General features: G+C 55.7%; 1 protein-coding gene across 7 annotated transcripts in view; it reads left to right on the top strand.

Annotated features, from left to right (window-relative positions):
• The window catches only part of NAV1 (neuron navigator 1), a 316,431-nt gene that overhangs the window by 212,375 nt on the left and 80,535 nt on the right, over nucleotides 1-23,521 (top strand). For all 7 annotated transcript variants that reach the window (XM_045012503.1, XM_045012500.1, XM_045012504.1 and 4 more), the window contains 2 exons: nucleotides 637-739; nucleotides 9,978-10,343. In XM_045012503.1, coding sequence (XP_044868438.1) covers nucleotides 637-739; nucleotides 9,978-10,343 — 469 coding nt within the window. The remainder of the gene's footprint in view (nucleotides 1-636; nucleotides 740-9,977; nucleotides 10,344-23,521) is intronic.

The following is a 23,521-nucleotide window of genomic DNA, read 5'->3' as shown; positions in this document are numbered from 1 at the left end:
CAATTGACCACGGCTCGTGGTGGATTCTCCATCACTGGCCATTTTTCAATCCAGACGGGAGGTCTTTTCTCCGATCTGCTCTAGGGGTTATGTTGGGGGCAGTTCTCTGGCCTGTGCTGTGCAGTGTCCCAATGGTCCCTTCTGGCCTTGGAATGCAGGAAGTTCTGGTCCAGTGCTCTCCCTGCGTCCCGTCTTGGAGCGGAATTGGGAGGAGCCGGGAGGCAGACACTCCCTCTCCCGAGCGCGGGCCTTGGGCAGAGGCAGGGAAACTTTCCCTGCTAAAGCAGCTCTTGGGGACCTTGGCAATACCTGGGCAGGGTGCGGGTCCAGTGCCCCAGGCCTGGCTGGGAGATGGGTCCTGCTCACAGCGCTGCCGAGGGCTCCAGCTATCGCAGAATGTGGCAATCGGGGCCAGTGGCTCTGGGATGCCAAAGCACCGGTGGAGGGAGGGCAGAGAAGGGACACGTGAGCAGACAGTGTAAGGATGGCAGCTGGGTGGGGAGGGGGCACATGGCATGAGGAGCTTCGTGGGGGCACCTGGAACAGGATGGGGGTGTGTGGGTGGGTGGGGGCACATGTCGCCCTCCTCTCCCTACAGCCATGGCTATAAAACCTTCGCTCTCCATGTTGCTACAGACCCCGAGTCCCAGAGGAAGAGGACGGTGCAGAACGTGCTGGACCTTCGGCAGAATCTGGAGGAGACCATGTCCAGCCTGAGAGGCTCCCAGGTATCTCACAGGTGAGGTCATGACACCCACTCTCTCCCCTCCCCATCTCTCTCACCTGACCCCTCCCTTTCCCCTCCTCTGCCAGCATGGCTCCTTGCTGGGTCTGATCCCCGAAGCCGAGCCCTTTCTGGGGGGTGGGGACCCTGACGGGGCAGGGGACTAGTGACGTGGCTGTGCTCCGTCCTGCGGCAGCGTCTCCAGCCCCCCAGGGGAAAGAATCTGACAGCTCCCCTGTGTCACCGAGGCCCCTGTCCCAGCATGGAGAGCTGCCATCCTCTGACTCAGGGATGACTCTCACTGCCCCACTCGATAATCCCTCCAGCTAGTCTCTCTGGAGCACCACTCACATTGAGTCGCGCCTCGTTAGCAGGTGTATTTTGGTGGCACCCTGAGGCACCAGCTGAGATCAAGGTCCCATTGTGCTAGGGGCTGTCACAGCCACAGAGGATACATCTGCAGGGCCAAAAAAAACCCAGCAGCAGCGAGTCTCAGAGCCCGGGTTAACTGACTCAGGCTTGCAGGGCTAGCGCTCCGGGGCTAGAAATAGCTGTGTTGGTGTTCCCACTCTGCCGAGAGGGCTGGGTCTCTGAGCCTGAGCTCCAGTCTGAGCAGGGATGTCTATGTGCTCTTTTGAGCAATTTAGTCAATTTAGGCCTGGCCAGTATAATTATCGCTCAGAGGTGTGAAAAATCCATACTTCTGAGCAGTTCAGTTAAACCGACCCAACCCCCAGTGTAGACAGCACTCGGTCCGCAGGAGAATTCTCCCATCGGCCTAGTGTGACGAAGTGGGGCTGTTCTTAATGTTTCCCCTAATACTGTGTGGGTGCCTCGGTTTCTGGCCGACCTTCTGTCGCCTGGCAACTAATGGCCAGGCCCTTCCCCCCTGCAAGGGGATGCTAAAGGTGTGGGAGAACAAAGAGGTCAGGTGACCTCCTGGCCCGAGAAAGGAACTCAGCAGAGGAGGAGGGGCTGGAGGGGGTTTCAGTTTGGAGCTGGCTGGGGACGGGGAGTGAGGGCAGACGTGGGGGTCTGGCTCTCTGGGCCCCAGAATGGACCCAGCTGAGGGGTCCGGTTCTCTGTACCTACAAGCTCTGTTTTAGACCATGTTCCTGTCATCTAATAAACCTCTGTTTTACTGGCTGGCTGAGAGTCACATTTGACTGTGAAGTTGGGGGTGCAGGACCCTCTGGCTTCCCCAGGACCCTGCCTGGGTGGACTCGCTGTGGTCAGTGCACGGAGAGGCATATGCTGGATGCTCCAAGGTCAGACCCAGGAGATGAAGCTGTTTGAGCTTCTTGCCCTGAAGACAGTCTGCTCCGAGGCAGAGGAGGCTCCCCAAAGTCCTGACTGGCTTTGTGGGGAGCAGTTCCAAAGCATCGCCCGGGGACTCCATGACACCTAGCTACTGCCCCCTCGTGGACGTGATCTACCTACGCCGATGGGAGAACTCCCCCCTCATCAGCATAGGCAGTGTCTTCACTGACACGCTACAGGGGTGCAGCGTTTTAAATGTAGCCAAGCCCTTAGTCCTGGTGGAAACTTCATGGGGATGCTTGTAGACCCTGGTACACACAAACATGCAGCGGTTTAATTCAATTAGTTTAGTTAAATCAATCAAACCAGTTTTAAAAAAACCCTGTGTGAACGCTCTTCTTTTGGGATAAGGGTCGCTTATTTCTGCGTGATTTAAACCTGTTCCCAGCTGATTTAAGGTATACCGGTTTGAGAGCAGCTTGTTTTAGAATCAGTGCATCCCCCGGGGGCTTGCACCAGTTTAACTCTTGCTGTCTTTATCCCTGTCATGTTGACAGGGCCTGAGATACAGGGGGTTAAATGGATTTGAAAAACTGTGTGTTAAATCTGTGGAAATTTCAATATGGAAGAGGCCTAAGAGATTGTCCTAGCCCTGAAGAGTGTATGGTCTACACAGACCTAGTGGGAGAGGAAAGTGAGGCACAGAGAAGGGCCATGACTTGCCCAAGGTCACATAATAGGGACTAGAACTCAAGTCTGCTAAGTCTTAGCCCCGGGCCCTAACCCCTAGGGCACACTGCCTCTACAGTCATATCTTTACAGTAGCAGCCCAAACGGGAGTCCTGCCCCCTCTGGGTTGAGACGTGCTCCTGTGCAGTTGCACTATAGCTGAGGGCAGTGCTGAGACCAGGCTCTCCCAGCAACTGGAATGAATTGCTGGTGGAAGCAGCAGGTCATGGCACGGCAAGCCCGTGTGTCACCCCAACTGTGAAAGCAGAGCTGCTTGCCCGAGCCGATCACAGGTTTCCCCAGGCTCGCCCGGGTAGGGTGCTGGAGACACAAGTTTGACTGGGCTCGTGATTCCGTAAGGACACCAGCAAATCCTCATCTGGTTTGGAGTAGAGAAGTGAGCAGGGCAAGGATCTGCTTCAAATTCCTCCAAAGCAGGGCACTGGAAACTACCCATGTCAGCCTGCAATGGGGGCTGCAGCCACTAGAGGGTGGCGTCAGGCCAGGTGGAGAAGGAGAGCGACACAGGGAAGCTAGTTTGACTCCAGCTGCTCAGTAAAGAGCACCAGGGATGAGCACAGCTGCCCTAGGGGGGTTATGGCAACAGGGGGACCCCCATGTGTTTGTGTCCATTTGAACCCCCCCTCCCTCTGCTCTGGCTCCCAGCGTGAGTTACACTCTGCCCCACTGGAACAGGGACTCAGCCAATGGGGGATTTCATCGGGGAGCCCAGCTAACAGCTCTCACTAGCCCTGCTACCCCTGCAGGGAGCAGCACAAGCAGCAGGAAAAGGCTCAACTCCTTAAAAGCACAAGGGCCGTGGGAGATTCAAGTGCTTTGGTGCAGAATCCATGATCACCGCTCCCCCTAGGGGCTGCCCACAGCAACTTAGCACTGCTAGAGTCACTTCTCGAACCCAAGGGACTGTGTGTTTGGTGCAGAAGGTCCTGAGTGGAATCCACCTCTGACCATGGTCGCTCTCTGCATCACCTTTCCCACACCCCAGAGCAAAGACCAAGCTGTGCCTCTCAGGGAAGGGTCTCAAAGCATTCTGCAATGTCTGGCTCCATATCATTATTCCCCCCTTTTACAGGTGGGGAAACTGAGGCATAGAGCGGGGCAGTGACTTGTCCCAGGTAATGCAGTGAGTCAGTCAGAAAGTCGGGAGGCCGGAGGAGGTCCCCTAGCTAGACACGGGAATGTGCCACCCCACTGCTCAAAACCCCCCAGCGGGCAGGGCTGATTTCCGAAGGCCTCCAGCTCCTGCCTCCCATCCTGAGATGCACAGGGCTTTCCCTGTGCCAACCCAGCACACTGTCCTGGTGCTGAAGGAAGGAGACTCCTCATGAATCAGAGTCCAGGGGCTGACCGCACCCATCCCCTGAGTGCTAGGCACCAGGGCCCCCTCCTGGAGATGCATGGCCTGGCCTGCCTGCATCGTGCCCCGTGGGGCTGCCTTCCCCAGGCCCTACACAGCAGCAGCTTGGGCTGAAACTGAGGCCCTGGCTTCGACTCATCTCCCCTTCCAACCCCTTCACAACCGGCAGGAGGGAGCCATGCTGGCTACATGTGGCAGAGCTGGGCTGTACGGGGGGGAGGGGCATCATTTCTGCTCCAATGGGATCTTTCTTGGACCAGCTGCTAACATAGGGGTGGGGGTGGAGTTTCTTGGGTCACCCAGAACCATGCCTCTCATAATAAACACAACATCCTGAGCTCTCCCCCTGAGTGGCCAGGCACATCTCCCGGCCACTGTGAGCTGGGATTGGGTCATGGGCCTTAGCTGTGAAATGCTGGGCCCAATCCCACAAAGGCCTGGGCCCCCCTTGCTCCAAACAATGGCTGCAGGATCAGCTCCTGCTGGGTTGGGGGGCTCCGTTAGCCTGTAGCTGGGAGGGCTGGGCTAGTTGGCCCCTAGGCCAGAGCTCTGGGCCTATTGCAGCACAGCTCCGGGGGAGCTGCCTTGTCACGCTCCTTTCCCTTGGAGCTGGCAGCCGTGCCCGGCTTGAGTAAGCTTTTTCCCCTCCCTGGCTCCGTGGTCCAGATGAGCTAATGCAGAGACAGCAGCTTCTCCAGGGATCTGGGCTGGGGGCAGGGGCGGCTCTAGACATTTCGCCGCCCTGCGGCATGCCACGGGGGGCGCTCTGCCGGTCACCAGGAGGGCGGCAGGCGGCTCTGGTGGACCTCCCTCAGGCGTGCCTGCGGAGGGTCCGCTGGTTCCGCGGTCCGCTGGTCCCGCGGCTTTGGTGGACCTCCCGCATGCACGCCTGCGGGAGGTCCACCGGAGCCGCCTGCCGCCCTCCCGACGACTGGCAGAGCGCCCCCCGCGGCATGCTGCCCCAAGCACACGCTTGGCATGCTGGGGCCTGGAGCCGCCCCTGGCTGGGGGGGCAGCAGGGGATTCTCACTTGGAGGTGATGAGACTGAGCTAGCGGAGCAGGAAGAGGCCGTGCCCTGATGAGGGGTGGCCAGCCGGAGTGGGGAGGGAGCGCAGGCAGGGTTAACTCAGCACTGAGTTCATAGAATCAGTGGTCAAGTGATAACGGCAGAGAGGCCAGTGATGGGAATGAGGGGTCAAGGCAGCCAGCGGGATTGCAGAGAGCAAGGAGCCAGGGACAGGGCTGAGAGACAGAGAGGTCCCTTCTGGGTGTGTCATGCAGGGGATAGCTCAGCGAGGGTCCCTTCTGCGGTTGCCCGGAGGCCTGGGATGTGAGTGGCTGCTCCCAGCCGGGTGCCCATTGTCAGGTCTCTGCACAGCATGGTGTCACTATCTGAGCTGAGACCCATCAGGGCTGTGGGATCTTCCCTGCCTCCGCGGGAGGGGCGGGGAGGTGTATTGTGGGGGTGGCACCTATCTGCGCCTCGGGGAGCTGAAGGACATTTGGGCATGAACCAAAATAAATAAATCAACCATCGCTCCCGTTCCTGTGAACGCCAGCCCCCTGTCTGAGTGGGCACTCGGGGCAAGGAGTCGGAGGGGACGGCTCCACCCCTCCGTTCTCCTGCAATCCGGCTCCCAAACAGCGCCTGTGGCTGCGCCTTCTCATCTTGTGTAACCAGAGTCTCACACTGGATCACTGTGAGGGCACCCGGGAGGAGGAGAGCTGCCAGCTGAGCTCCACCCGAGATGAGTCAGGGCAGGAGGGGAGGAGGGCAGAGCTCCAGCCCATCTGCTTTGCTTAATGTTTAGCTGGCAGCTCACTAGCAACAGCTTCCTGCAAGCAGCGGCATGGCCCAGCTCCGTGCACCTTTATTCCCTGTGGCACCGTGTGCACAGAGACGCTGGTGCTCGGAGCGGGTGAGGTAGACCTGCCTACAAGGAGCCGTCCGTGCACAAGCTGCTGTGAGCTCATGGGCTGAGCACCCAGGCAGCCTAAGGGGAGTAGGCAAAGAATGCTTGCTATGCTTGTGCACCAGTACCAGGAGCACAGCCCTTGGGGCGAGCCCAGAAAACACAGCAGCCCTGAAAGCAGGAGCAGAAACCAGGACCTGACTGTGAGCAAGAGGCAGGGATTGCGCAGGATTGGTCAGGCCTCAGCTGGAGAACTGTGTCCAGCTGTGGGTACCACGCCCTGAGGAAGATGTGGACATAAGAGGCCAAAGGGGAGAGACAAAAAGGATCAGAGGTTTAGAAAATCTGACCTGCGAGGAAAGATTGAAAGAATTGGGCACGTTTAATCTAAAGAGATGACTGAGGGGGAACCTGAGAAGTCTTCAGATGGGTAAATAATGTTATAAAGAGGACAGTGATCAGTTGTTCTCCCAGTCCACCGAGGGTAGACGAAAGGAATTGTCTGAGTTTGCAGCAAGAGAGATTCAGGTTAGATATTGGGGAAACCTGTCTAAGGGTGGCTAAGCTCAGGGACAGGTTACCTAGCAAGGTTGTGGAATTCCTCTCGTTGGAAGTTTTTGCTAACAGGTTAGACAAACCTGTCAGGGATGGTCTAAGATACAGGGGAATGGACTTGATGAACTCTTGAGAACCCTTCCAGCCTTGCGTTTCTATGCAGCAAGCATAGGCCAAGCATGCGGCTGTCACAAGCCAGATGCGCGGGAGCTGAGAGCTCCGGAAACACCAGCCCAGGCTAGAACACACCAGGAGTGTGCACAGAGAGCAGGAGACAGATGTGCACCAGCCAAGCACTCGGAGAGTCTGAGCGCCACTCTGAGCGCATAGAGTCCAATGTGCCTGCACTGGGGACCCACAGCCCAAGCCAGGGGGGCACGTGCTGACTGCATGGAAACTGTGAGCCATGTGCACCAGCAGAGTATACAGATGTCAGTGAGCAAGCGGGACACGCCAACACACACAGCACGGTGCAGGAGCTGAGCACTTGAAAACCACAAGGGTGCAAGAGTCCATCACAAGAGCCGAGTGCACTGAAATCACCATCGGGGACCAGGGCAGAACACACAGAAAGCTGGATGTGCGAGAAATCTGAGCCAGTGGCCAAGGGCCCAAGCAGAGAACGCAGGCTACGAGTCAAGGGAACAAAGTACGTGTTAGTGCCGAGAGCCTCCTGCTGGAGCAAGGCATGTGCACTGGCCAGACTGGGCACAAGATCAACGCATAATGAGCCAAACCTGCGCATTGAGCACAACAGACGCTGTGTGAGAGAACGGGCCAAGCATGCTGCCTGCGTACGAGCATTAGCCGAATGCACTGCGTGTGGGCTGATGATTTAGCTGAGGATTGGTCCTGCTTTGAGCAGGGGGTGGGACTAGATGACCTCCTGAGGTCCCTTCCAACCCTGATCTTCTATGATTCTGTGATCGAGATCACAAGTTAAGTGTGCTGTGCACATGAGCCAAGTGCAGGAGACAAGTGTGCAAATCGCCAGCTGTACCGTGGACTGTGGAAAACGTTGGTGCAAGGTTTGGGTCTGGGCTCCCTGGCTTTTCTTCCGTCACCGATTGATGTCCAGCGCCACTCCCAGCCTCCGACACGGCGGCTCCCAACCCTGTTTCTCCATAGGTGCCACATGCCCTGGGATCTCTGAGGCCGCTCCCTGTTGCACGGCCATCGGTGGGGAATGTGGATGCGCACCCAGGAGTTGTGGTGAAAGCCCTTTGCTCGCTGCCTGGGTCTGCAGCTAAGGTTTGGGGGTTCCCCCAAAACCCCACAGACGGGAGATGTTAGTGGAGTGCCAACTCCTGCAACTTACCCTGCGGTTCTCCCCTCCTTGCACCCTGGCCTCTTCTGCTCTGGTGTCGCGATGGGATTATGTCCCAATGTGACCATCACCCCCACATGCAGCTTGGAATTGACTCAGCTTCGTAGCTGACGGAGCTAAGCACTGAATAGCCGCAGGGACGGGACTCCCTGTCCCCTACATCCCAGCAGGGCAGGGCAATGGGCGAGCTGGGCCCGCTCTGTGCCTTAGCAAATGCCCTTGGATTTCAGGCCAGTCTCCCTTTGTTCATTGCCTTGTGCAGCCTGATGAGTCAATGAAACAGACAGTGGGAACAATCCCTGATTTAGCCAGGGCCGACAGCCAAGTCTCTCCATCCCCTGCCTATTGAGCCTGCAGGTGTCCAGAGAGTCTGGAGGCGTCTCCGTGGAGACTCCCCTGTCTGAAGGAGGCAGGCGCTGGGCAGCCGGGCCACTCAGCAGCAGGAGGAAGTGCAGTTTGTGTACAGTACAGATTGGAAGGGCTGGGGAATTTGGCTGATATGAAAATAAGGAAGTAATAGGCTGGTTTGAGTGCATGGCAGGGGCTGTGCGAGCTTCCTCCACCCACCGCTCTGCTGATGCCACTCAATCTGACCTGCACCCCTGGCCCCCACTGCATTTCCAGCCTTGAGCTGCCCCCACCCCACTGCTCTGCTAATGCCCCTCAATCTGACCTGCACCCCCGGCTCCCACTGCATTTCCAGCCGTGGGCTGCCCCCACCCCTCCGCTCTGCTGATGCCCCTCAATCCTGACTTGCACCCCTGGCCTCCACTGCTTTTCCAGCCTAGGGCTCCCGCTGCTACCCAATGCCACAGCTCTGGCCATGCACTTGCATCTAGTCGTACAACTCACTCTGCTATCCAAGCTCTGGACTCTCCTTACTCAGCTCTGCTGGTGCCCCTCAGTCCCCATAGTACTCCCCCCTCCCCGGCTCTTATCTCTGCTAGATTCCAGAGATCAGTTGCTTCCTATGGATTCAGAACTTGCTCTCCATCTGGCTAGAACAGCCGATTCACAGCCAGGGGCAGGATCCCAGTGTCGGGGTGGAGGAAGCCCTCCATTTATGGCAGCCGAGTTGTCTGGGTGAAGTTCCTCCCCATTACAGGCAGATGGAAGTGAGTTTGCAGGCTCTCTGCTCTGGGCCTGCCATACTCTAGGCGTGTCTGTCAGCAGGAGACGCAATACTATCCGGGCCTCATTGAAATCTTTCTGGGGAAATGCATTTCCCGGAGCTTGCACCCAGAGAGCCAAGGCATGTCCCCTTCCGCATGGTGCAGGAGCCTGCGCAAAGCAAGATGTTGGCAGCTTTGTCCCTCAGTTTACAGGCTCCAAAACATCCACTTAATTTAGATTTAATAAGACAACCCTTGTGCGTCAACCAAATGATTGGAACCAGCTCTGCTGGGCGGCTCTCCAGAGCTGTTAATCCACCGTCGATTTGTTTTTAATCATCACTTTGTATTTAGCATCCAATACTCACTTTATTGAATCAAATTGAAAGGGGGCCCTCACCCGAGTGGGGAGCCAGCGCCTGCCTCTGCTGCCTCTCAAATCAAGGCACAGGGAGGGAACGGGATGCTGTCCCCTAAATTAATCTCTTTCTGCTTCCAAGGCTGCCATTGCTTTCCTGCCGCGCTGGAGGGCTAGTGGCAAGGCAGCCCCAGAGCTCGACTCCTCGGTACCATTAGGCTCAGAGAGGGAGGATGGCCCAGTGGGTAGGGCACTAGCCTGGGACGTGGGAGACTTGGGAAGGGCCCAAGAGCAGTGCAGAGCCATTTGGAGGGGGAAAGGACATAAATGAGGGGAGCATAGGGGCCGGGGGTCATGGGAATAGGGATCGGGGGCAGTTGGGAAGAAGGAGAGGCTTACGGTTAAGACAGTGGCCTAGCACTGTGGACTCCTGGGTTCCCATCCTGGTTCCACCCCATCCTTGGACCTGAAGGGTCAAAGCTGGGTGGCTACGGACATGCCCTAATTTCCAGAGGTGTTGAGCACCTGCAGGTCCGATAGCAGGATGGAGCCCAGGACTCCACCTCTCCCCTAGGGCCGCCCCCATCCCTAAAGCTTTGCTCTCTGCTCCTTCCTTGCAGCTCTTTGGAGATGACCTGCTATGACAGCGACGATGCCAACCCCAGGAGCGTGTCCAGCCTGTCCAACCGCTCCTCCCCCCTGTCCTGGCGCTACGGGCAATCCAGCCCCCGGCTGCAGGCCGGGGACGCTCCCTCAGTGGGTGGGAGTTGCCGGTCGGAAGGTACCCCCAGCTGGTACATGCACGGCGAGCGGGCGCACTATTCCCACACCATGCCCATGCGCAGCCCCAGCAAGCTGAGCCACATCTCCCGGCTGGAGCTCGTCGAGTCGCTGGACACCGACGATGTGGATCTGAAGTCCGGGTACATGAGCGACAGCGACCTGATGGGGAAGACCCTGACGGAGGATGACGACATCACCACGGGGTGAGTGCCAGTGCTGGCGCTAGACAGATTGCGACTGGAAATAAAGCGTACGTTTTTAACCGGGAGAGTCATTGACACTGGAACGACTTACAAGGACTGTGGGGGATCCAAAGGTTGGATTCTTTTCTAAATGATCTGCTCTAGGGATTATTGTGGGGAAGTTCTCTGACTTGCATTATACAGGAGATCAGACTAGATGATCACAATGGTCTCTTCAGCCTTGGAATCTGAGTCTACGAGATTGAGAGAGAGACAGAAAGAGCAGATGGATGGATGAATAGATAGATGGATGCATAGAGGGATGGATGGATGCATGTGGGGGGGGGGTGGATGGATAGATGGGTGCATATAGGGATGGATGGATTGATGCATGGTGGGTGGATGGATAGATAGATAGGTGCATAGAGGAATGGATGGATAGATGCATGTCAGGGGGTGGATGGATGGATTGGTGATTACACACATCGCAGTATCCTTCCCCCACCCACTATATTTCTAGTAGTTTCCATGCTTTGTGGCGGGTGATAATTAGTATCTGGTGGCCTGGAGAGATGGTGCTCCTTGCTGGGCCAGGCCAGCGAGCCAGCATCCTGTAAGGTCCTCTTGTGTCCTGGGCAGAGTGGCATGTTTGAGAGGAATGGGGAAGCTCTGGAAGTGTCTTTTCTCTGACATAGGCAGCATTTGAGGATCAGCAAAGTTAATGGCAATGATACTAGGTTGAGAGCCAGGCCTGATGCCGAAACAGCCCTGCTAGACCGAGGCTTTGTCTGCTCTGCAACTGAGAGGGAGCGCCCCAGCTCAGGTAGACACACAGGCTGTGCTCAAGGTAAAAGTGGCAGCGTGGCCACAGCAGGTCAGGCTAGTCTCCTGAGTACGTTCTGGCAGGGTTGGGTGGCCACTGCCCGTGCCATCACCGCAGCCACGCTGCTATTTGTAGCACACTAACTCGAGCTGAGCTAGTGTGTGTCAGTTTCTGCCCCTGCTGGGAAGCACCTCCCAGCTGCTCTGTGGATGGATCCTGGGGGACCATGGGACAATACTCAGGTGCATCGTTCCAGAGGGCTGGGAAGGAGTGCTGAATAACCACGGGGAAGCTGGTGGGCTTCGGAGCTATTCCGCAATGTGAGCCATTCACTCCTCACTCAGGTCCTCAGATCTGGGGCTTTGTATTCCAATGACCATCTGGCTGTATTTGCCACTTGGTCTTTGATCTGACTTTAGTACTTGCTCCTTCCACAGCGACTAGGGTGAGAAATTAACATGTTAGGGCATCTGCCGTGCGCTTCTGCAAAGGGCCAGATCCTCAGCTGGTGTCAAACAGTGTAGCCCCACTGACTTCAGTAGTTCTGTGCTGATTTACACCAGTTGAGAATCTGGTCCTTTAGTGGTTTGGGAGAGATCAGCTGCCTAACCAGCGGGCAGTTGGTGAAGGAGAGGGGAAAGTATGACTGTAATCAGAAGGACGTGATTTTAAGGCCCAGCGTCTCAGGGCCTGATAGGGCTAGAACCAGCAAAGATGCTTCCAGGGCTCTGTAGATTTTTCTTGAGTACCAGTCTGGGATCGATGGGAGATGGTACTAACTGATCCCTGGTGCATATGTGGTTAAACTCAGCTCACCTTCTCTTCCCCACCCCTACCCCCACATCAGGGAAAGGCTACAAAAGGACTGGATGGCAGAAGGTATCTCAGTCTCCATAGCCAGGGTGACAGGACTGGGTTAACCACAGGCTGGGATGTTTTCTGGGCTGCCTATCTTTGGTTTATGGAAGTATGTGTGTGATCCCTGGTTAGAGACGATACCCCCGGAAGAAAAGCCCCAGCTGACTGCACCTGTGCTGTTGGACTGTTTGCTGAGCCTTCCCAGGGAGAGGAAGGAGAGCAGGCAGCTCACCCTGGGTCTGCTGGGACCCCAGCCGTGGTTAAAAGCAGCCGGGAAGGGGGTCAACCAACAATTCCTGACCAAGCCTCCAAGGCAGGCTGCCCAGAAACAACACCTCCCTGGTGTCCTTCCCGGAGCAGCCCAGCTGGTCCATACACACACTCCATGTGAGCAGAGACAGGGGCCCTGATCCTGGGTTGTGCTCAGCTCTGTCCATTCACCATTGACATCAGTGGGCGTGGAGGGGATCTCATTTGATACAGTCCAGCCTTGTCTGTTCCTCGCTGCGTGTCAGAAATGGAAACTCACAGGGAGAGAGACGATGTCATGAGTTTCCCATTTATCCCTGGAAGTATAAAAAGGGGGGAAAAATAACCCAAACATCCTTCGAGGGATGGGGTATCGCCTTGATCCTAAAAATACCCCTGTAGCATGGAGAGCTCTGTACAAGTCCTTGTTAATTTCACAGCTCTGGGCGGCAGATGTGTAACCGATGAGGCCTGAGTCCAGTGACTCTACCATACCTCCTGGCTGTTACCTTCAGTGGGCTTTCAAGTAAAGGGGCAGATGGATCCCAGTCCCTGCTGCACGGGAGCAGGGCGCTGCAGAGGGGAAATCTGTATTGGAGAGCTTGTTCCGTCCCCAGGGGGTGCTGGATCATTCAGTGCCCCGCAGCAGCACTCAGCCTCTTGTGGGTCCCACACTAGGAGGTGAGGCTGCTCAGCACCTGGCAGGATCAGACCCTGAGGCTAGCAGGAGTCGGCAGCCAGCGAATCCCTGCAAAGAGCTGCGTCGTCTCCCCAGCCCATCTGAGTTCTCTTCCACTCTTTCCCAGGAGAGGTTTCTTGATACCAAATAATGCTGTGAAAGTGGCTGTTAGAAGGGGACAGATGGGTGGGACTTTTTGGATTTAAAGCATGTGTTGTTTTCTTTTGAAACGCAGCCCTCCCCACGCTGATCCCATCGAGCTCTTGAGATGCCGCCTGGGGGGTTTTGTGTTGAACAAAAATCCAGTCCCGTCTCTTCCCCGCCCCCGCCTCTGACTCAAGGCCAGAATTTCAGCACATTGGAGGTTTCCTGTTTCAACGCATGAGAAAATAAATAATCCTGGTATTTGATTTGTCCCAGAGCATGGGGAGGTGTTTGGCCTACTACGCTGCTTACAGCTCCTAGCCATGCCAGCTGCTTGTGGTGTGCAGTGAGAGCCCGCAGCTCTGGTGGGTGTCTTGGGGACTCTCTGACACATGATGAGACCAGTAACCCTGTATGTTTCCCCTGATCCCAAATGGCCGCTTTGTTCAAGGAGCCCTGTCCCTTAACAGCCTGTCCCTTTCTTTTTGGCCTATGTGGGTGAGAAACAAAGGCAGCTGTGGGAGGGGCTGGGGGCTGTGATAGCCACATACGCCAACGTAGCGCAGGTCCCCTTGTCTCCCGGGAAGTGGCTGCTCCCAGAGACACATGTAAAGGGGATTGGGTCTCTGCGTTGCCCGTTTAGGGCATGTCTACATTGCCATTATAAAACCACAGCTGGCCTCTGCCAGCTGACTCAGGCTAAGGGGCTCGGGCTAAGGGGCTGTTTCATTGTGGTGTAGACACTCGGGCTGGAGCCCGGGTTCTAGGACCCTGCGAGATGGGAGAGTCCCAGAGCTCAGGGAATGTCTGCACCACAATTAAACAGCCCCTTAGCCTGAGTCAGCTGGCACGGGCAAGCCGTGGGTGTCTGAACTGCAGTGTAGCCAGACCCTGAGAGCCCACAGTGTCCGTATTGTATGGATGTGGACTTGGTTTGTTATGCTGATTGCTGCTGCCCCCTTTGGGAGGTTCGATAGGAGCCTAGAGCAGAAGCCAGGCAGGGCTCTGAGGCTGCCTGGGGGAGACAGAGCCAGTTTGGGATCTGACCTACAGCCCATCGACATCCAGGGGAGTCTTCCCGAGACAGAGCCTGCCAGTTCCCTCTGTGCTCAGCCACGGAGCTTCTGCTCTTGGGGCTTTAGGAGCCGGAAGAGTTGGGGCCCTGAGCTCCTTTTTTGGAAAGTCTGATGACTGTAGGGTTTAAGGCTGGTAGGAAAAGACTGACTGGCTGCGGGGATGGGGGTTACTGGCTTCCAGCTCTAGGTCATGGGTTCAGATCCTACCTGGAGTGATAACTATATTGCATTATTGCCTACTGGTGGCTACTCAGTGGCCTTTGGCGATGCGGTTGTGGTGGGTCTCTGTACAGGTTGTGGCCATGTGAACACATCATAGGGCACTAAGTGACTTTCTTTACTGTGGCTAAAGGCTGAAAATGGGCCAGAGTGACTGACCTCCTTGATCTGCCCTAGAGAGGGATGTTGCCCCTTTGGCCCAAGTGGTAGCCATATCCAGGGCCTTGCAGGGTTGTTTCTGTCAAGAGGAGAAATCGATGCTGTGACTCAAGTCGGTTCTTGGTGGGATCTGGTTTATTTACAAAGAACGTGCACGCAGGCCCGTCCTCCTGAACACCACAGAAACTAGGAGCAGCAGGCAGGTTCCTCGCTCAGAAATCCCCATGCCTGCCCCTCCAGTGAGCTCTGTGCCCAAGAAGTTCCATCTCTCTGCTTGATGCTTCTGTAATGATGCAGTTCTGGTGGGACCCAACTGAGAGTGCCAATTCAGGACAAATTGCTTAAACAGGGCAGTTATAGCCCAAGGCTGGGGTTATTCCACCTCTAAGGCAAACCAAACCAGCCAGACAAAGAGGACTTTGGTCTCACCCCACTGGCTAACCACAAGTCACACAAGCAATTCCCTTAGACACTCCAGTTTCCCAGTATCACCACCAGTGCCACTCGTCCTGGGGATGAATGGTTATGAAAAACAACACCCCAATAAAAGAAAAAGTTCTCTCGATCCCAAAGAATCAAGCTCCAGACCCAGGTCAATATACAAATCAGATCTTACCCACAAATCACGCTGTTGCCAATCCTTTAGAATAAAAAATCTAAAGGTTTATTCATAAAAGGAAAAAGATATAGATGAGAGCTAGAATTGGTTAAATGGAATCAATTACATCCAGTAATGGCAACGTTCTTGGTTCAGGCTTGTAGCAGTGATGGAGTAAACTGTAAGTTCAAATCAAATCTCTGGAGTACATCCCCCGCTGGGATGGGTCATTCAGTCCTTTGTTCAGAGCTTCAGTTTGTAGCAAAGTCCCTCCAGAGGTAAGAAGCAGGATTGAAGACAAGATGGAGATGAGGCATCAGCCTTTTATAGTTTTTTCCAGGTGTAAGAACCTCTTTGTCCTTACTGTGGAAAATTACAGCAAAATGGAGTCTGGAGTCACATGTGCAAGTCCTTGCATACTTTGCTGAGTTACAAGGCGTATCTGCCTTCTCTCCATGGGTCAATTGTATAGCTGATGGCCATCAAGCAGGCTAGGCAGAGCTAACACCAATTTGTCTGGGGTGTCTCCCAGAAGCACAGCATAAGTTTGAAGTACAGACAGTACAGAGCCAATACTCATAACTTCAACTACAAAATGATACATGCACACAGACAGCATAATCATAACCAGCAACCCATAACCTGGTCTTAGACACCTTATATGACCCCCTTTACATAAGATTTGGTGCCACTACAGGACCTTGGTTGCAACCATGTTTTATATGGCCCTCCCAGATTATATCAATAACATCACAGCTTCCTCTCAAGGTCAGGCTCACGGCTCCTTCTCTTGGCTCTCTGCCTCCAACACACACAGCCCGCAACCTCCCAGCTCCTGCATTTGCAAGCAGGGAACCCCCTCAGCCCACATGGATTAGGTGTGACTGCCATGTGGCCTGTTGCTTTGGGCGGTCTCCCATGTTGTCTGCATCTGTCTTTAGGCTTCATTGCTCCCATTGAGCCTAAAAGAAGGGTGTTTAGCATCCATTGCCTTTAACAAGGTCAGTGCTGATTTTTGGATTAAAATCCCACACCCCACCCGCATTGTGGCAGCCCTTGGCACCTTTCAGCAGAGCAGGGGAACATGGATCAGGCATGGGGCACTGTGAGGGGAGCTCTCCTGCGGTACCAGTTCTGTGGCTGCTCACTACCTGGAGCCCCAGTCACACCATGGGGGAATGATGGACGGTAATGCGGGTGGCTGCTTCCAGTGCCCCTCAGTACTCTGTGCATGGGCACTAAGCCCCGGCAGCAGCTGCCATGTTATTATTGGCCCTGGGGCCGAGTGAAAGGCAAAGCACATGGGTTTGCAGAGAGCTCCATTAAAGTGGCATGTGTCCCTATTGGCAGGGTTCTAATTACTGCCCTAGCGCTTGGCTCTAGGATTCCCCCCACCCCCACCCGCAGAATGAAACATAATTGGTTCCCTGTGCAGGTGAATCAGGCTAAATATAGAACACGTCTAAGGGGCTGTATCAGTGCCCCGACCTCTCCATTATGTGGGGGGTGGGGTCTGGCATAAATCAGGAGTAACTCTTGTGCCCCATCACTTACCCCCATGTAAATCAGGAGTAACTCCTGTGCCCGATTCCTCCCTCACTCACCCCTGTGTAAATCAGGAGTAACTCCTGTGCCCGATTCCCCCCTCACTCACCCCCGTGTAAATCAGGAGTAACTCCTGTGCCCGATTTCCCCATCACTCACCCCCATGTAAATCAGGAGTAACTCCTGTGCCCAATTCCCCCCTCACTCACCTCTGTGTAAATCAAGAGTAACTCCTGTACCTGATTTTCCCCCTCATTCACCCCCGTGTAAATCAGGAGTAACTCCTGTGCCCGATTCCCCCCTCACTCACCCCCGTGTAAATCAGGAGTAACTCCTGTGCCTGATTCCTCCCTCCCTCACCTCCATGTAAATCAGGAGTAAGTCCATTGGGCCTGTTAATTCTTGAATGCTTGAATAAGTACTGAAAACTGTAAGTAATAATAACAATCTCTCTTTCTTCCATCCTGATCCACAGGGCCACCCTCTGGTCTGTACTAGGTTGTAAGCCCTTCGGTGATGGGGCCACATCATTTTATGTCTGCCCTAGGTATGAATCTGGCCCTGGTATTGTGGTGCTTCCTATGGGCTAGTTTCATGGCTCATGGAGCCATTTGTGGGGCCAAAATAGCAGGAGCCCTGGTCTCTTTGTGGCACCTTTGCTCCTGGATAGTGGATGCCATGAGATCATAGACTCATAGAATCATAGAATATCAGGGTTGGAAGGGACCTCAGGAGGTCATCTAGTCCAACCCCCTGCTCAAAGCAGGACCAATCTCCAACTAAATCATCCCAGCCAGGGCTTTGTCAAGCCTGGCATGAAAAGGAAGGAGATTCCACCACCTCCCTAGGTAACCCATTCCAGTGCTTCACCACCCTCCTAGTGAAAAAGTTTTTCCTAATATCCAACCTAGACCTCCCCCACTGCAACTTGAGACCATTGCTGCTCCTTGTTCTGTCATCTGCTACCACTGAGAACAGTCTAGATCCATCCTGTTTGGAATCCCCCTTCAGGTAGCTGAAAGCAGCTATCAAATCCCCCCTCATTCTTCTCTTCTGCAGACTAAACAAGCCCAGTTCCCTCAGCCTCTCCTCATAAGTCATGTGCTCCAGCCCCCTAATCATGTTTGTTGCCCTCCGCTGGACCCTTTCCAATTTTTCCTCATCATTCTTGTAGTGTGGGGCCCAAAACTGGACACAGTACTCCAGATGAGGCCTCACCAATGTCGAATAGAGGGGAATGATCACGTCCCTTGATCTGCTGGCAATGCCCCTACTTATACAGCCCAAAATGCCATTAGCCTTCTTGGCAACAAGGGCACACTGTTGACTCATATCCAGCTTCTCGTCCACTGTAACCCCTAGGTCCTTTTCTGCAGAACTGCTGCCTAGTCACTCGGTCCCTAGTCTGTAGCAGTGCATGGGATTCTTCCATCCTAAGTGCAGGACTCTGCACCTGTCCTTGTTGAACCTCATCAGATTTTTTTTGGCCCAATCCTCTAATTTGTCTAGGTCCCTCTGTATCCTATCCCTACCCTCCAGTGTATCTACTGCTCCTCCCAGTTTAGTGTCATCTGCAAACTTGCTGAGGGTGCAGTCCACACCATCCTCCAGATCATTAATGAACTGGCTTTGTTTTGTCTCAGGGTTAGTCTACACTTACCTGCCAGGTCGACGCGGTGAGTTCGACTTCTCGGAGTTCGAACTATCGCGTCTAATCTGGACGCGATAGTTCGAACTCCCCGCGCGCTCCGGTCGACTCCAGTACTCCACCACTGCAAACGGCGGTGGCGGAGTCGACCTTGGAGCCGCGGACTTCAATCCCGTGGCGTCTGGACGGGTAAGTAGTTCGAACTAGGGTACATTGAGTTCAGCTACGCTATTCACGTAGCTGAACTTACGTACCCTAGTTCGACCCCCGCCCTTAGTGTAGACCTGCCCTCAGATAGTCCTGTGCAAACACAAGCTCAAATGCCATGATGTGACAGATGCAGAAGCCTAGTTAGCGCAGGTTCATACTCGGGACAGCACATGGAGTCAGGTAACACCGAAGGGGAGGGACTCACCCCTTGCAATCTTGTGCAGAGATTCAAGTGGCTGGCTGGCTGGAAGCCAAGGTGCAGAGAGGAGCCAAGACCAAGCCCTCTGTGTAGGTGACACCTCACAGCAGCTTGATGCTGAGCCGTCAGCAAGGGCATGGACCGTCCGATAAGCTGCTTAGATGGACCGAGTGGGAAGGTGCATCCAACAGACAGCGCCTTTGCACCGAGTGAGAAAAGCAGCCCCTGCTCATTGTGGTTCCCATGCCTAGGGTCACTTCCTGCTGCCTTGCTCTGCTTTGCTGTTTTGCTTGCCGGTGGGTTTCCCTGCTTTGTTTAAAGCCCCTCACACAGATGGGATTCATTTTCTCCTTCTCCTTCCAAGTGCCAAGCTGTCAGGAGAAAGCCGCCTTGCTGAGGCTCTGAGACCCCCTGTACTGCGGGAATCGCATGGTTTGGGGCCTAGGGCCCGGCAGACCTGGCTGACTGCACGCTGCCTTTGAGAGCGCTCTGGCGAGATAGGGATGGGATGGCTTTGCTTAACAGTCCATGTCTTGCTGCAGGGCTTTGTTCTGCTCCGACTCACTCCTTTCACTGAAGCCAGGAGGGAGTCTAACCATCCCCCCCAACCTCCTCCCCCCGGCATGCTGAGCTTTCTTTGGGGGGTCTGTCAATAGCGTTTGCAAACACCAGAGGCAAGGTCCAGCTCAGAACTACGTGGGGCGGGGAGGGGCAGAGAAGTCTAGTGGACAAGGCATGGGACAATGAATCGGGTGACCTGAGTTCCTCACCGGGCACGGCCCCGACCCACTGCATAGCCTTGGGTGAGTCACTTCACCACTCTGCGCCTCAGTTTCCCTGTCACCTTTGTAAAGCGCTTGAAGATCTAGCAATGAAAAGCGCTAGGGCGCCGTTCTCATATGGTGATTATTCGGGGCTGTGAAACATGTGTGCCGCCCCCATCCTCCAAAACGATCAACGCTAAGACAGACCCAGTTAATGACAAAGCCGGTTTGCAGCTTAAACCATGACTCTCTAGCACTTCTTCCCGATACAGCTGTACCCCTTAACCACAGCCCCCTCACTAGGGTCCGTAAATAGTCTGAGACAAACATCCCCTCTCCTGTATAGGGACATGGCTCTGTCTGGGGACACAGTCTGAGTGATGCGAGCTGTGTTGGGAGGAGCACGCTCTGCCCCGTGTGTCGAGATTCTTCTCTTCGCCACTGACAATCCGGCCGTGCGGATCAGCTGCTTTGCTTCGGATGCAGAAACCCGGGGTTGCTGTGGAGTCCATGAGCTAGCCGTGCTTCCCTTCCCTGCCCCTTTCCCCACCCAGCCCCAGAGCAGGTGGGTGAGCGCGCCCAGCTTCAAGCTTCCTGGCTTCAGCCTAGTGACCCTGGGTTCCTGGGGCTCTCTCCTCCCTGGCTCTGGATGGAACCAGGAGCAGAGGTGCTAATGGGTTTCCTTGCAGGAGTTGTGGCCAGATCTGGAGCCTTGTTCCATGACAGGCCCGGAGGAGCATCCAAACAGGTAGGTGTGGAACTGACCTTTGAGCAGCGTCAGATCTGTGACCACAGGGCTGTGCCATTGGCAGCAGCAGATCCTCTGCTGGGGCCCCCCAGGACCCTTCCAGATGGGCCAGGTGCAGTATAGTTCGGGTCAGCAGTACTGCGTGCCCAGGTGCACAGTCATGCCAGAGACCTGCAAGACCTGCTGATCTTCTAGGTATGACAGTGGCATCTCTCTGGGGCATATGAGAGCCAGAGGGGGGATGGTCCTATGTTCATGCCCAAGGGGATCGCTCCCAAGGCAGCCCAGGCTGGTAGTGCCTGTCAGTCATTTCCTGTGGTGCCCGGCCTTGGTGACATGGGTGCATGATCCCAGTCCAGATCCTGGGGGATCGATGTCCTCGTGGAAACCTGCCATCATGGGCAGAGCCTTTGCTGGCACCTCAGCTGAGAGGCCAAGGATGGGCACGTGCACAGTGCTGTACAGAACATGGACGAGACGCCATCCCTGCCCCGCAGACCTTGTAATCGAAGCCTGTAGGGAGGGCACAGGCCCATGGAAGCCAGACTTCTCTCTCACCCCTCCAGCTGCTCCCTCCAGCTCTGGCATATTGGCGGCTGTGGGGGAGCTGCCCTGCCTGTGCTGTACCATCCTGGAGCACTCCAGGCCCCCAGTCCGATTCAGGATCCTGCTTTTAATGTCTCCCCAGCTGACTGTGACCTGGAATCAGTAAGATGCTGTGACTTCCCCAGCTGACCCTATGTCTCCCATTGGCATTAATGCACCAGGCAGAAGCGGAGCACTCGAAATGGGGCCATTAGCCACCTTGAGACTGGGCTGCTAATACATTGGGGGGGGCGTCTCTTTGGAAATTGATGTGATGCCGAAGTGAGATTTTGTAGGGCAGTAGGTCACAGCGCAGTGCAGATATTAGTGCAGAGTCAGGGGCTCTCCCATTAACCCCTTAATTCTCCTGCCTCCGCTGGCGTCCCTCACTGAAGCCTTGGGAAGGTGCCCCCAATCCCATTGATCATTGTGAGGCTCAGCGCTCGCAGGGTTAATTAACCTCCGCCCCTCATCTGCAGAGCGGGGCTGACTGCAGGAGATGGGCTTGCTCGCTGAGTGCTGCAGTTTAAACCTCAGGAGATTGGGGGTGGGAGGGTGACCTCGGGCGACTGTGTATGTGATTGCATTGGTGTGTGTGTGTGTGTGTGTGTGTGTGTGTGTGTGTGTGTGTGTGTGTGTGTGTGTGTGTGTGTGTGTGTGTGTGTGTGTGTGTAGGAGGCAGGGGTGGGGGATTCAGATCTCCAGCTCTCCGGGGAGCCTTGTACATTTCAGATGACGTTTACAAAACAGACAGTTCAGCCTCCTTTGTGGTCTTGATTTTTTTCCAGAGCCAGGAATTAATAATGACCTGGCTGCATTTCGCCACAAAACTGCTCCACCGCAGAACTGATGAGCCACGAAAGCTTGTGTGTGTGTGTGTGTGTGTGTGTACATACCTGTGTGTGAGTGCACACCTGTGTGTGAGAGGGTCTGCACACATGTGAATGTGAAGGGGGGGTGCATGCACACACGTGTGAGAATGGTCTGCATATGTGTGTGGGTTGCATTCTGTGCCAAGTGAGGGTTCTGTGTGATGCGGGGCTGCCACATGGCTAACACACACTGGTTATTTTTGTGCAATGCTGCTTCTAACCCCCAGGAGCTGCCGGGATTCTTTCTGTGTGTGGCATGGCCATGCAGAGGGGCAGGGCAAAACCCAAGTGCCTTTCCTGCCCATTCTCCTGGCTCAGCTGCACCATCCCCGGGCAGGGCTGCCCCTGGGTCAGCTACTCGCCAATCAGCCATCAAAGCGGTCCACTTCCCAATGACAGCTCACTCTCAGTAGCCGTTCTTCCTCAGGCCCTCTCCCTGCCCGCCCCCATCCCATGCACACCTGAGAACCGAGTCTGCCAGGCAGCGGCCAGGCACTGGGATGCCATTAAATCGGGGCTCCTGAGACATTTCTCAGCCCGCACTGATACCAGGGGAGCTCAAAGGGGTTCACCCCATTCCCCCCTCTCCCCCGTCCCCTTAACTCTGCTGGGTTCAGCTCCCTGCCCCCCAAACTCCCCACTTGATTTGCCCCAGCTGGATGGCTCTCATCCCAACCAGACCTGCCACTTCTTCCTCCTGCCCATACTCCTCCTCGCTCCGCAGCCTGCCCCTGCAGGGACAGCCAGCTGCTTGTGCAGGGAACACCTGAGGCAGACACAGCCCTTTGCCAACGGGCCTGCCTAAGGCCTGTGCACCACTGAAGCTGGGCCGAAGCAAGACTTAAGTGGTGCATAGGCTGGAGCAATGGTGCCTAGACTTTGTGTGACTCCTCTGCCCAGGGAGGAGTGATCTGGATTCATAGGCGCCGCTCTCCCGGCGGAAGGCGCAGCTCCCAGCTGCAGCCTCAGTCCCCGCCATGCCCAGCTCCCCAGAGTGGACTGGACTGTCCCCACGTGGTCAGCGGCGCTGGGGTTTCTCTGTGCCACGCAGCCAGGCTGCTTGATTGAGGCAGGTGCCAGGACCAAGCATCCTGGGTGGGGCCTGCGCTGCCATCAGTAGCCCCCAGGCCAGGGATGACTTACAGGCAGCAATTTCCTGTGCATTTGCAACTGAATGAGCCCAGAGGCAGGGGCGCCCCTTGGGGAATTTTATAACACTTCACACTTGCTCCACAACAGCTAGTTCAGGGGCGGGCAAACTTTTTGGCCTGAAGGCCACATTGGGTTTTGGAAATTGTATGGAGGGCTGGTTAGCGGAGGCTGTGCCTCCCCAAACAGCCAGACATGGCCTGGCCCCGCCCCCCTGCTTCTCTTCCAGAGGCCCCCCTCCCCGGATTCCTGCCCCATCCAACCCTCTCCCCGTTCCCTGTCCCCAACAGCTCCCAGAACCCTCACCCCGACTGCCCCCCGCCGCCCCATCCAACCACTCCTCTCATTCCTTCCCCATCCAACCACCCCTTCTCCCTGTCCCCTGACTGCCCCTTGCTGCCCCATCCAACCCCTCCTCTCATTCCTGACTGCCCCCCCAGAACCCCTGCCCCCATTCAACCCCCGCCCTCTAACCACCCCGACCCCTATCCACACCCCTGTCCCCTGACCACCACCCTGAACTCCTCTGCCCTCTATCCACCGCCCCCCCCCGCTCCCTGCCCCACATGCTGCTGCCGCCACTGCGCAGCACAGAGACCGGGTCAGGCCCAGCTCTGCAGCTGTGCTGCCCCAGGAGCTCACAGCCCTGCCACCCAGAGCATGGCGCCGGCAGC

The sequence above is a fragment of the Mauremys mutica genome, chromosome 4 (genome assembly GCF_020497125.1).
Source record: "Mauremys mutica isolate MM-2020 ecotype Southern chromosome 4, ASM2049712v1, whole genome shotgun sequence".
Classification (NCBI taxonomy): Eukaryota; Metazoa; Chordata; order Testudines; family Geoemydidae; genus Mauremys; species Mauremys mutica.
The sequence above is the reverse complement of the archived record's forward strand: the minus strand, read 5'-3'. Positions and strand labels throughout refer to the sequence as shown.